Genomic DNA, 13,261 nt, shown 5'->3' on the forward strand with positions numbered 1-13,261 from the left:
CCTTTTTTCCCTCCTTTTATTGTTTACAAAATACCAACATAAATACATAAAGGAGGCTGTGTGATATTGCTGTATGTGGATGTGTGTGAAACAGAGGAGCAGGCGGAAAGGACAATGCACACACCCACACACACAAATGCTCCACCCCTCTGTTACAAACACACAGTAGCTTAAACTATTTGTACTGCAGACAGCGAATAGTCGCAACGCATCGTACAGTCAAAAAAAACAAAGCCTATTAAATAAAGGAACCAAAAAGATAAAAATACTGTGATATAAAGCAGCTAAAACTCAAATCTGTGAAAGAGTGCCGCCCTTTAAAAACCTACTGGGCAGGTGTAAATTCCTAAATTCCCCTGTAGTGACAGTGCTTGTTGTAATTCAGTGAAGTGAAACTGAACAGCAGTGACAGCTCTGGGAAAAATCAGCCCTGTGGGTTAAAGGAAAAAAAAACAAAAACCCACAGCCAGACACGATGTTCGTGAACCTGCCTGTGTTTTGCTCTCTCCAATCATTGTTTCTGCAAAAAAAAAAAAAAAAATGAATTAAAAAAAAAAGAGGAAAAAAAGGATGAGGACATGGCAAACTCCTCCCCTGTTCTGCATTTTTTTTCCTTCCAGCAACACCATCAATCCTCCAGTCACTCGTGCAATCAGACCACGCTCCTTATAGTGTGTCCAAAAATCAACTTGGTTACACTCACATCGGAACCCCTTTTATATTCAAAGTCAACAATATCTGTACACCAACAAACGAGGCATCTTTTTTTTTTTTTTCTTTTTCTCTTTTCGGTGGACTACAATCATCTGTTTCAAGAGCAAAGCAGTTTCCTAACATCATACAGCGAGGATGCTTCAGACTACAAAATGCAGCAAGGTGTAAAAACGGCAAAGAAGGAAGACCGTGAAGGGAATGTGATGACACGTGACGCTTAAGGATCTTCTCTTCTTAATTTTCAAATCTCTCTGGCAAAAGAAATCCCCAAGCTTTATCTTCTAACTGCAACAGAAGGCTGGCTTTGTTCATTGTCTAATGTATATATAGACACAGATAAGTGGTGAGCCTCACCACCTTTTTATGTAACATCACTACCTGAAATTTATATATACATTAACATAAATACAGCCTAGGAGACGTTTAGCCACAACACTGGAAACTGAAAATGCCATCAACATGTAAATGCCAGAGGACAGGATTTATCCAGAGAGGAAAGACTCTTATTGGCCTGAGTCGGTTACATTTTAGGTGGGGTGGGGATCTCTCTACCTAAACTCTGCTGTTTCTGGTCACCCCTTGCGGCTTTATGCTACAGACTGAGAGTGGCGGCACACAGACAAATAACCAGGACCAAAATGAGCTGACAGACGATCAGATGCTGTGTTTAGATTTAGCAGTTTGTGTCTGTGTTTTAGTTCTTACAGTTAATACTCAAAAGAATGTGACAAGAGACATGAAAGGGGGGACGGGGAAACTAAAAACTACAACTGTCCAGTCGCCGGGTCCAGTGGAAGAAGAAACTGAGGGATGAAGGAAGGTTGTTCACTGGGCAGTCGTGGCAGCGCCGAAGGTTTCCTGGGAGGCGTATACCATATAGAGGAAGCCATCTTGGTCGCGCTCTCGCTCATACACCTCAGAGATGGCGGCCGACACAGACACCATACTGTGACCGTTAACCAGCAGGAAGAAAGCCTGGTTGGAGTTTAGCTGGAGGCGCCTCCTGGTGGGGAATGAAAGACATGACAAAGAGTGAGAAAAAGGGGAGACAATAGAAGAAAGTGAGAGGGAAAAAATATCCTAAGTATAAACTATGGATAGGAGAGGAATAAAATCAAGAAGTGGAAAAGAACTTGTGAAAGGAAATGAAAGAAGGGGAAGGAGAGTGAATAAAATATGAGATTGAAAGAAAGAGAAAAGGAAATGTATGGAAAAAATATGGCATCCATCTATTTATCCCTTCCTCCCTCAATCCATCCATCCATCCATATGTTTGCTAGCTCAGAAAAGTGCAACAAAGGTTTGGTATATTGAGGTCATTAAAAATACAGAACATGGAATGAGTAAGTAAGAAGAATATATATGCAAATATGTTTTGTATGTAACAAATATGCAAAACAGATGAAAGAAAGAAGAAAGGAAATTTGATGCCAGGAAAAGGGATGAAGACGTTTTTAAAAAAAAAAAAGGAAAAGGGAAAGCCAAAGAAAGAGGAGATGAAAGGAAATTAAAAGAAGTGAAAGTGAAGGAAAAGACAGACAAAAGAGGAGTTGGAGATATTTAAGAAAAGCAAACAAAACTGAAGAGGAGAAAATGATGAATGTAAAGGAGAGATGGTGAGGAGGAGAGAAGAGGTCAGCGTCTACCTGATGATCTTGATGAGTTCACTCATGTTGACATGGTCTGGCACCAGGAACTTGGTCTTGTCCAGTACGGGGAGCTGCTTTTCTCCTTTATATCTCTCAATGATCACCTGCAGGAGGCAAAAACTTTATCAGCAATTCATTTCTCCTCTTTTTCTTCTTTTAGCTGGTCAGCTTCCATGAATGGTGCATTTCCTGTGCCCTTTGTGTGTCTGAGACCAGTGAGATGTAATAAGGAAGCTTGAGCTGCCAATATCAGATGGAGAGGTTAAATAAAAGAACACAGCTCTCTGCCTCACAGTCGGGTCCCTGTGAATCTAAATCCACATCTACTAGATCAAGATTTGCGTTAGACTTGAAAGGGAATGCCATTGTTTTACTAAGATATGTAAGATGGGTTTCAAACCCACAGGATTAGACTCCACTTCAGAAAGAATCACAATCAGACTCTGTATTAAAGGCTGGCAAAACCCAATTTAACTCACAGTGATGTGCTGATTAAACAAAGGCTGTCAGCCTCTACTTAACGCTCTGAAGCGGCCTATAAGTTCAACGAATCAAAGCTTCTCTTAACAAAAAACAACCAATCACTGTCACTCAGGCCGCACTCACAATCTTAGTTTCCGATCACATGTTTTGTCTTAATTAGCTGTTTTAACTGATGGAGCGCAACTACAAGGGAAAACAAGAATGCAAATCCAGCCCAGTTCGGGTGACAATGATGATGAATGACTGGATAGCTGTGGAGAACTAATATAGCAGTGGGGTTGTGTTTTTTTAGCACAACTTTCCTCGTTTGTTACGCAAATATTTAAGACACTTCTCTGTGTTTAACGTGTCTTATTCAAAATGTAGACACTGTTCTTTCTTTCTTTTTTTAGAGCCTGCCTAGCAGCAGGCATTACTCCCTCTTTCCACTTTAGGAAAGCTGCTAATTCTAACATGTCTCACTGTGAGCAGAACACAAACAATGTTCTGTTGTCGGCTGCAGGAGTGAACAAGATGTTTCATGCACTCGCGTTTCAGGAAATGAAAAACCAATATTATGGTGTTATTGTGTGTTATTGTTCAGTGTTGCTTAAATGTACCGAGGCAACACCGCACTGTCTGATGGTACATGGTTTAAAACCACAAATAGTCCAGTGCAAATCTTCTTGTGTCCTTTGTTGGATTCTGATTGAAACCTGGTTGAACTTCTGGTTTTTGTTACAAACCAACAGCTCTTACGAGGTTAAGGCTATACTAGAGCTTATATAGTTAAGGTTATAGTACATAACCAACTTTGCCATATTTCTCCTGGGTCAGCTAACCAATCAGAGCAAATGTATTTGCGAAGGAAAACCCTTCAAAAAGTTATGGCATTTTGTAATGATCACATTGGTACTAATGAAGCCATGCACCACAGCACTGAAGGTTTGTAGACTCTACCCCGCGGAGGCCCCTGTGACAACGCAAACATCTGATGAACTGCGACCTGACGTTACACAACATTAGCGGACTGTGTGATAGAACAGGCGTCAGCTACACAAAATTCTTGCAACTGAGTGAGTGTCCTACATGCTTGACCCACCCAGTGCAACCCACAGAAGTCCATGAGTGTGTGAGAGGCTGCCTGGGTCTGAGTGACCTACATTTTATCATCACATGAACACAAATTGTGTGAATGCTTGCGTGCCCTTCGATAAGTTGTGAGTGTGCAGACGCTGCACTACAAGGGCACCAAGTGCAAACTGGAAAACAGTCTAATGAGAACAATTACTTGTCTGTATGCATGTCCAGAAGTGAGTATAATACCAGCATGATGATCACCTGTTGACAAAGGGAAACTTCAGATTTACAGTCCAGACCACAGCACTAAGGGGTTCTAGCACTAATCCAGTGAGACCTGCTGACCCAGAGCTTCCTCAGCTTTCGCTTGGCATGCTAATGCATTTCATCTGGGCAGAAAAGCAGCGGCCTCAGTAAACCTCTTCACCATTTCTGCTGAAAGTGCCACAAGACAATGACAAGGCTGCTTTCACAGGCCAGTGATGTGTAGACTGACTTTACTGTTTGAATTAAGTTAAAAGGTTAGAGCAGCTGTTTAGTTCAGAAATCCTAACTTTATATTTTATTAGTAAGTACAAGATAAAGACATTCTAATATTTAAGCCTCACAGATGAGAAAATGTACTGTTTTTCTTTCTCCAGACTTTCAATATTGTCGTGTTAGGGGCTGTTTATCAAGCAATGCAAGTGAAAATGAAGCTGCAATCAGTTTTGGACATTGGAAATTGGTTTGCTGTTTTGTTTCAAAGTAATTGGTTCATATATTATTTCAGATAACAAAATACTATTTGTCTGCTTCCACACAGACCATGAATATTTGATAATTTTTTAAAGAGCATTTCATTATTATTTTTAGCCAATGTCATCCATGATTGATTTACTAGTGCACAACTTCTTCAGTCTTTAAAAGTTTACTGTGCAGCTGGCTGACTGGCCAGAGCTCATTCGGTTGCTTTCCCAGAGAGGATTTCATCCCACAGTTGAACCTGCTCCTGCTTGCACAAAGTACCTGGTAATTCAAATATTTGCACAGAAGAAACTTATAATTTAAAATTGTCTGCAGGCAGCATGTCTGTGTGGGCTCTCAATCACCCAGGTCGTGGCAGTTTCAAGTGCTTGAAAAGATAATAAGTGGGTTCTTTATGTTTATGAAGACATTTTACAATTTTTTAATTTAATTCAACTTTATTTATTTAGCGCCAAATCACAACAGCAGTTGCCTCAAGGCGCTTTATATTGCATGGTAAAGATCCTACAATAACACAGAGGAAACCTCAGCAATCAGATAAGCTCCTATAAGCAAGCAATTGATAGTGGAAAGTAAAAACTCCCTTTTAACAGGGCGAAACCTCAACATGCGCAGGGAGGAGCAAAGTCCAAAAAGCGCCTTCAGTTCTAAAACAACCAAACCCAACAATCACTCCACAAATGCATGACACAGAGCAGGTAGGAGGCCACCTCAACAGGACAGCACTCTGCTGTACACCTGCACCTGAAAGGACACTCTTTTGAGGATCCCAAAAGTCATATCTTGGCCTGAAAAGACAGATGGGACTCAGTAGAATTCTACACTCTGTTTTCCATTTACACATATGTTTGCACATTTCAATAAATCACTTAGGACTGCACGATTTTGCATAGAATGAGAATCACGATTTTTTGGCTTAGAATTGAGATCACGATTCTCTAACGATTTTCTTTTCCAATATAAATATTTATTGCACTTATTAACTGCACATCAACTTCGTAACAGTTGAAACTGAACATCAAAACAACAAATGTCTCACGTTTTGTGGTTGCCGCAAAATGTTGTACTGCTTGAAATTCCGTCTCCACCGTTGCTCGACGCTGCGTGTATAGAGCAGGTAGTGCAACAATAGAAAAATAGTTGCGGGACGGCACTGTGTAGCGTTTGTCTAGGGTGTTGATCATTTTCCTAAATCCCTGGTTTTGCACAGTGTTGATGGGAGCCATATCTTTGGTCAGGTGATAAGTGATAGCCTCCGTAATTTCTTTGTGCCTGCGGGAGTTCGGCGTGTATAGGGTATGAGGTTTCCGTTATTGATGTTTGGGTGGTTGACCGGGACGGATTTTCTCCTGTCACGTGCTCTCCGTTGTTTTTCCCTGCTAATTTTAGCATCACACGGCACAGCTTCTGTATCACGTGGTATAAGGCTCCGGCCTTGTCATTTGTTGAGCAGGAAGAGTGAGCGCTTGTTTTCATGCAGATTACGTCCCGGATCAAAATGCGGTACAATCGTCGTTGTCTTTTTTTTTTTTTAAATCGTTGTCATTTGGAAATGAGATCGCACATAAGTATGAATCGAGATCGCGATTTTCTAATGATTAATCGTGCAGCCCTAAAATCACTGAACACATTTCCCTTTTCCCAGCAAAACATAAAGAAATGTGGCGAAAGAGTGATGCGAGACTACTATATCACCTGAAGTATTTAGACATGTGCTGACCCCTGTGTATTGTGAAAGCAGGACACTACTGAGTCTGACCCTAATGTGAAAGCTATTAGCAGTCTGCCTCTCCACCTCCTTCAGGCTCCACTGTGGCTGTCTGGGTGGAGTTACATTACAGTGACACAGCACATCTGCCTCTGGTCTCATACTTACTGTGACACGGCAGTTTATAACCCCGGGGAGCACACAGGAAGCGTGCACAAACACACAGACGAGAAGAGCCCTTACATGAAACGACAGGTGCAAAGCTGTGCTGATACTCTATCTCACTGATAAAATGAGCAGGTGAAACACGAGGTGTGCGTTTGTTTATTGGTGGTTGCTAAGAGGTGCTGGCCACTTACATGGTAATGCAGCTGCACCCACTTTTAACACAACATTCCAGAAAAAAAACAGCTGCTACATCACAACTGCTAAAATGATAAATGCATCTCCAACAGAGTCGACTGGAAAATCCCATCGAGGAACAGAAAACTCTTTCAGACAAAAGACATTTAATCAGTCGCTGTGAGCTACAACCAGGAAATATGCGGTAACATTTTCTACTGCGGAAAGTTCCTGTGTGCTGCTTTGCACATCACACTTGTCCACAACCACACCAACATCACTGTCAGCTTCAGACATTTTAAACATGTACTTGAACTCACAGGTATCTTGTTGGGGTGCTGCTCCCGGATCAGTCTGACATCTTCTACTCGCTGTTCTGTGGAGCAGAAAAAAGGTCAGTGGGCATCAACCGGAATGAGCTGATAAAAGACAAACACGGTCAATGACAAATAAGGCAAAAAGAAGAAAAAAGCTGGCAGCAAATCCTATCCTATTTGCATGCTGTTTGTTTTACATATCCCTATCTGCACAATAATATCTTTGGTTCTCGTATCAGGTGACTGTGACTGGTTTTACAACCTGTGGTTCAACAGGTTTGCGAGGTGATGCACATCAGACCAAACAATGTCACAGCTGTAAGTGGCTGCCTACTAATTTCTGAAACAGATTAAAAAAGCGTCCCGTTAAACATTTATAACACCGGTAAGCTTTATGTACTAGACAGATCTATAGTTTAGAATATGTCTTCTCTCATTTGGTACAAGCTGTTTTAGGAATTCTTACTGGCTGTCCTAAACAAAGAGGGCAGCAGGTGGGTGCTGTTGCTGAGCATATTATCTGATACCTGCTCTTACTGACATCATACATAGCCAAGAGCAGAAAAAAAATGTCTGAAACAGAGTGCGTTTTCAGAGCACAGGGTAAACTTGTACACACGTGCCTCAAAGTTGAAAGTTTAGTCACGTTCAGTATGAGCAACCACTATTTTAACAGTGCATACATGTAAGAACATAACGAAAACCATAATAGGTCCAATTCAATTAAAAAGAAAAAGTAGGATTAGAGACATGGAGCACAGAATCACACGGGAACAAACTGCTTACTGGGGTAAAGCGCTCGAGTGAAAACAAGATGGGCTTTTCTAAAATCCACTCATTAGCAGTGATTAGCAGATCATTAGGCAAAAAATTATGATCCACTTATTATCTATTCAAAGTCTGCACTGATTACTGGGATTGCAAATCTTGTGTGCGTTTATCGGACATGTGCATTCTAGTTCCTTGGAAATCTTGGCTGAAAGCAGAACTAATAATTGGGTTTTTTCTTCACAGTGATAACCCAAAGACTGGATTGAAATTCTACTATTAATTGGTCTGTTTATTAGCAATGGTTAGCAGATATGCATGTCATTGCACTGCACCTGTACAGCTTATAGATACAGCTGCTAACCAAGCTTGTTGGCGTCAGCTGGTCATCTAATGCTTTTGACTCCAGAAAACAGGGATAAAAATTAGTCCAAAACCAACAGGTGGCAACATAATTTTTGTACACACAGTCTACAACCAGCACATATGACCAAAAATATCACCTTCTACTTGCAGCAGCACTACCTACTTGAACTAAACATCAGATTTTGGACCTTGAATTACCTGAATGGAGTCGAGTAGAGACAATTAAAAAAAAAAAACTGAAGCTTTGAGTCTCTGGTGTCCCTGTGACCCACCGCTGAAAGAAGTTGTTGTTCAGAAAACTGTGCGGCCACTGTAAGACTGTCTAACTAAATTAACTGATTAACATGCTGCGGCCAAAACACAAATGTTTATTTTCATGCTAAAACTGAAAAAAAAAATTCTATTATTACATTTTTCCATAACTGCGTTTCAATCAGAAACAAGGAAGTTCTGCATGCGTCAGTCTCTCATGACCAGACCAAGAAGGGAGAGAGAAAAACCAACTAAATGGGAAGCAAATGACTTTGAGGTTAAAAGGATGTGCTTTTTAAATACATCTTTGTTATGTAATATTGGGAATTCGTCAGTTACCTCAAGGGGACACTGGGAAACTCCCTTTAAGTTCCTGAGTCATTCTATGACAAGCCTAGTAACTACGTAACGGATCATTTATGTTAAAAAACAAAACTAAACACATGGGGCTAGATTATTCTGTCCACAGAGGACAGTAACACAAAGATTAGATAAAAGGCAACATGACTACCAGCTAGTGACCCTTATCACTGAGTAAACATTCATGTATACACACAAAACTGTTTCTGAAATGGCAATATTACAAAAATTTTCACATGACCACGTTAACCAGTAGTTTTTGGACCAGACTTGTTGGACTGTCACAGCTTCATGCCAACTTTAACATCATCATATGTACACATAACACGTTTGTCAGAGCAGGCTGGAACGCACACGCTTTGTTTGTGTATATTTAGACCAATAACATGAAGCACATGCATGTTTAGTCATGCTGGGAAACATACTTCTAACGTTGAAGGCAGCAAGTACACATCTTTGTTTATTAGGTAGTAATTATGATACGGACATAAGTTAAAAAGTTATCTACTTTTATAACGTCACTCTTTGGTATCATTATTATTTTATTTAAATATTAAATACATTCATCCAAATTTCATCTTTTCATTGAGATAAAAATGCTATTTTTAAATCAAATTTGAATAATTCGTATGATTTGAAAAGATGTTCAAAATTCTAGCAGCAAAACTAACTACACCAAACAAAAACTAGAACGACAACACTAAAAAAAGTTCCATATTTTTAAGTTCTGGCCATCAAGTCTGTTGAACTTAGTTTATGATTTTCATCGTTTAGTTACAAGCAGCAAACCCAATAAACAGGATAAGAATGTTAAATAATCGTTGCGTTATGGAAACTCGGCAGTGAGTTTGCAGGCCTTACATTTAGCTCTGTTGGCTGGGAAACACAAGTGAAAGTATCCTCTGCATCGAGGCTATATGGCCTGTGCACCAAAACCAAAAAAGAAAAAAGAAAAACAGGAAGAAAGAAAATAAAGAAGGACACGTAAACTCCACGTGTTCAGTTGCAGTTTTACATTTTCTCCTCTTTTAAACTCTTTTCTTTTCCTCCACAAACTGTCCCATCCCCCAATCCTGCAGCTCTCCTCTCTCTGCCCTGCGTTTCGACACCACTTTGTTTTCCTCGCACTGCTCTCGCACAAGTAAACATTACAGAGACACGAGCCAGCAGCTCACAGCCTCATCATATTCGTCTACATCTAAAGCTCAAAGTCCACGAGTGGAAGCAACTGTCTTTCATCTATAAGTTAAAAGGAGCACATGCCCAACGAGGAGGCTGATTCTGTTAATCAGCAGCAGCAGAAAGTAGAAGCAGCCTGACAAAATGTAGGCTGATACTCGGCACGGGGATAACAACTAACCCCCACCTGGCCTGTGCACGCCAACGCTGTGATTCACTTTTGGGCAGTTCAGAGGACAATTCGGGGCACAACCGAAAACCCACGACCCAAGGCGGAAAAGCAGAGCGAGACATGTTAAAATTAGGAAACTGTAAGACCTACCGAATGTCCTTCTTTGTTTGAAGGTTTTTTCTGAAGGCATGGTGCACCAAAGTCGGTCAGCTGGCAGTAGGTGAAGGCGGAGGTAGTGTCTGTTTCGAAGCAGCGATATAAAAGCTAAAAACAACGTATTAAACTATCCGTGTCCGCGGTGCTGGCAGCTTCTTGGCGACACACCAACGCATAGAGATGAGCTCCTAGCTGGTTTGATGTCGTCGCTTCCTTCCTCTGCCTCTGTTTTTGTCAGCGCGAGCTGGAGCAAGCAAAACAAACCAGTCACATGACCCATGACGTCACGCACCACCCCTCTCCTCTCCTCTGCCTCCTTTTTAATTTATTTTTTCTTCCCCCTAACGGCCACTGTCTCCACACGGACGATATTTAAAATTGAACCAACCTATTAAAAAATACGTATGATTTAATTAAAAAAAATACGCTTATTTTATCAAAAAATAAAATAAAATGTTTAAATGTTTAAATGTTTATGGAAAGAAAACATTGGTAAAATGGCCACAAATTTAATTTGTATATCAACAGTTTATCTTCAGTTTCAGAAATCTGACCATTTTCGCTTTACAAAAAAATTAACATAATAATAATAATAATAATAAGATTTTTAACAGGGGGCAGCCCATCGGAAGAAAGCTGGATTAGGGGGCTAAAACAGCCCCATTCAGACAGTCGACGACCTTTCTTTTATATTGGGCCCTTGAGGCCAGTATAAAAGAAAAAGAATGCAAGTGTACGCTACTCCAATGGAGTATAGAGCAGGAAATGAGCAGAATAGGTCCTCTTTATCTGGTGTTAATGACCATACTTCTTGAACACTTCTGCTCTGTGAAGCATCCTTCACAATGATGCCATTCTAGTCCACACACCTCAGCAGGTCCAAATATTTACATACCAAAAGCTTGAAGTGCTGTAGAATTGACTTTTGAAGGACTTCATAGCATTGTACATAAAAGCCACTGAAGTTACTGAGAGTTGTGGGGACTTCTTAAGCATGGATCTTTTTCAGCCTCAGAGAGAGGTCAAAAACATGGAACTGTATAGGAAAGCTGGATTTGATGAGTATATGGCATATAGAGGAGCAGTCTATAAAAGGAACATAGGAGAAATGAGTGGAGGTGCCCTCCTGCTTCTGGGAAGTATTTCAGTGTTGTTGTTGAGGGACTGGGGGAGTGTTGGTGGGAGGAGACGGCCATTCATGGCCTTGTAGTGCTGGAGAAAGGTATTCTAAGGAGGGACACTAGAAACCACAAGGCTGGTTCAGTCTTTTAACAACCCTGTTGAAAAACTGGTTTACCTGCTCCTCCTCCTTTTTTTCTCATACCAGTAATGCTTTGTCTGATCTCTTTTAAGTAGTTGATCCATAGCATTTATTTAAAAGAATTAAGGGAGCACGTGCTGATTTATAAGTGAAGTAAAATCCACATAAATTATTCAGTAATCCACAGTAATTATACAGAACACATGCAGCAAACACGAGACAAGAAAGAAAAAGAATACCTCTTTAGAAAAATCACCATAACATTAACTGATGAATCGTATGTATCCCTGCCACACGCATGCAATGTTATCATCTCAGTCAGCAGCTGCACCTCTGCAGCCTTTTCTTTGGTACTGTACACTAACAAGCATGTTGTAACTGTGGAGGAGCCAAAATAGGAGAAAGTCAAACATTAGGAATTTTTCAGAAAGTGTTACATTTTTTGGTTCCATGTTACACAAAAGGAACGAGTGCAAACAGATGTAATGGAGTTTTTACTTATTGTAAAGACTACAAATAGATTTTCCACCACTGCTTTAATAGCCACAACATTTAGTGCCATCTTGTGGTTAAAACACATCAAATCAGCCAAATCATATGAACAACAAAATTTCCAACACATATAATACTTTATTCAGTTGTTGTAGTGATGGTGTATTATTATGTATCTGTTGTGTTATAAACCCACAGCCCCTGTAAACAGTGTGTACTAAACTGACACCATACTACAGACTGAAGGGCGAGCATAACCATAAAAGATTTTGAAAACTAAATATAAGGAAGAGAAAATGTGATTGCTACAGGCAAAAAAAACAGATATGAAAAAAACAACAAAGAGACAAAACAAAATCATAAAAGCACAAAAATAATTCAGTCAATCACTTTTCAGTTGAAAACGTCCCTAAATATATTTGACTGATGGGTTTTCCTGATGAGGCCACATGTCTGTGCCCAGGCGCCAATTACCTGATTGTCACTGTTAGTATATATTGATGCCAAACCTAACCTGGATGAAGAAGCCATTATGTTAAGGTTACATTTTCAGCCTCTAGCAGTAGGATCGTGTTTAGCTGTTTTTGTGGGTTTTACAAAAGCTGCTGCCACAATTGTGAGACGAGGACATACATGAAGATGTCAGATCCACGAAGTAACAACAGGTCATTTTGCGTGCAGTGAAGTGATTTGATAGTTAATGTTAGGAGCGCCTATAAATGCAGTGCTTGGGTAAAAGTACCCGATTACTTACCGAGGAGATCAAGAAGAAGCTGCAGGTGTTATTTTTGTCCAGCAGGTGGAGAACTCTGATCACCTGTTGCTGATTGTAACATGAAAGCGAACAGCGCTGGATTCACGGATATCGACGCTCTGTATTTCCAGCTGAATCTGAAGTGAATACACTCAGTTTTCCTTTTACTGTAATAATATAAATCTTATATCGGAAGAGCCCTCCGCTACTTTTTATGCCATATTATCACAAGCATGAAGGCGTACATATTAAGAGGTTGTTTCTTATCTTTCTTTCCCAGTTCAGAGGATTACAGCTTATCCACAAAGTACCTCCCAGTACTTTATATTTTTAGGTCGACCATACTGCGAAACCTTCCCTGCGGACTTCCACCTGAAACCCCCCAACCGTTGCTCAGTCAGGTGTGTTTGTGTTATAGGGATGAAGACAAATCAGTGTTTGTGTATGTGTACGTGTTGGCACCCAACTGGGTGTGTCTGGGC

At 40.4% G+C, this 13,261-nt stretch overlaps 1 protein-coding gene across 1 annotated transcript; it reads right to left on the reverse strand.

The window, feature by feature from the left end:
• On the reverse strand, positions 1–10,516 carry map1lc3b (microtubule-associated protein 1 light chain 3 beta). Its single transcript, XM_086301691.1, has 4 exons — positions 10,267–10,516; positions 7,023–7,078; positions 2,361–2,467; positions 1–1,717 (listed from the first exon to the last, which is right to left on the reverse strand). Exons 1-4 carry the CDS (start codon positions 10,304–10,306, stop codon positions 1,540–1,542), a joined length of 381 nt encoding a protein of 126 aa, XP_086157817.1. The 5' UTR covers positions 10,307–10,516; the 3' UTR covers positions 1–1,539.
• Positions 10,517–13,261: the final 2,745 nt, after the last annotated feature.

Source organism: Aulonocara sp. 'chitande type north' Nkhata Bay, linkage group LG7, assembly GCF_057382095.1.
Source record: "Aulonocara sp. 'chitande type north' Nkhata Bay isolate Kocher_YH1m ecotype deep benthic linkage group LG7, A_spYH_male_GT1.1, whole genome shotgun sequence".
NCBI classification, from domain to species: Eukaryota; Metazoa; Chordata; class Actinopteri; order Cichliformes; family Cichlidae; genus Aulonocara; species Aulonocara sp. 'chitande type north' Nkhata Bay.

Coding starts and splice junctions, on each gene's coding strand:
- map1lc3b (XM_086301691.1), bottom strand. CDS start 10,306: ATGCCTTCAGAAAAAACCTTCAAACAAAGAAGGACATTCG. Junction 2,468..7,022: donor AGCACCCCAACAAGATACCT/GTGAGTTCAAGT, acceptor TGCCTCCTGCAG/GTGATCATTGAGAGATATAA. Junction 1,718..2,360: donor GAACTCATCAAGATCATCAG/GTAGACGCTGAC, acceptor ATTCCCCACCAG/GAGGCGCCTCCAGCTAAACT.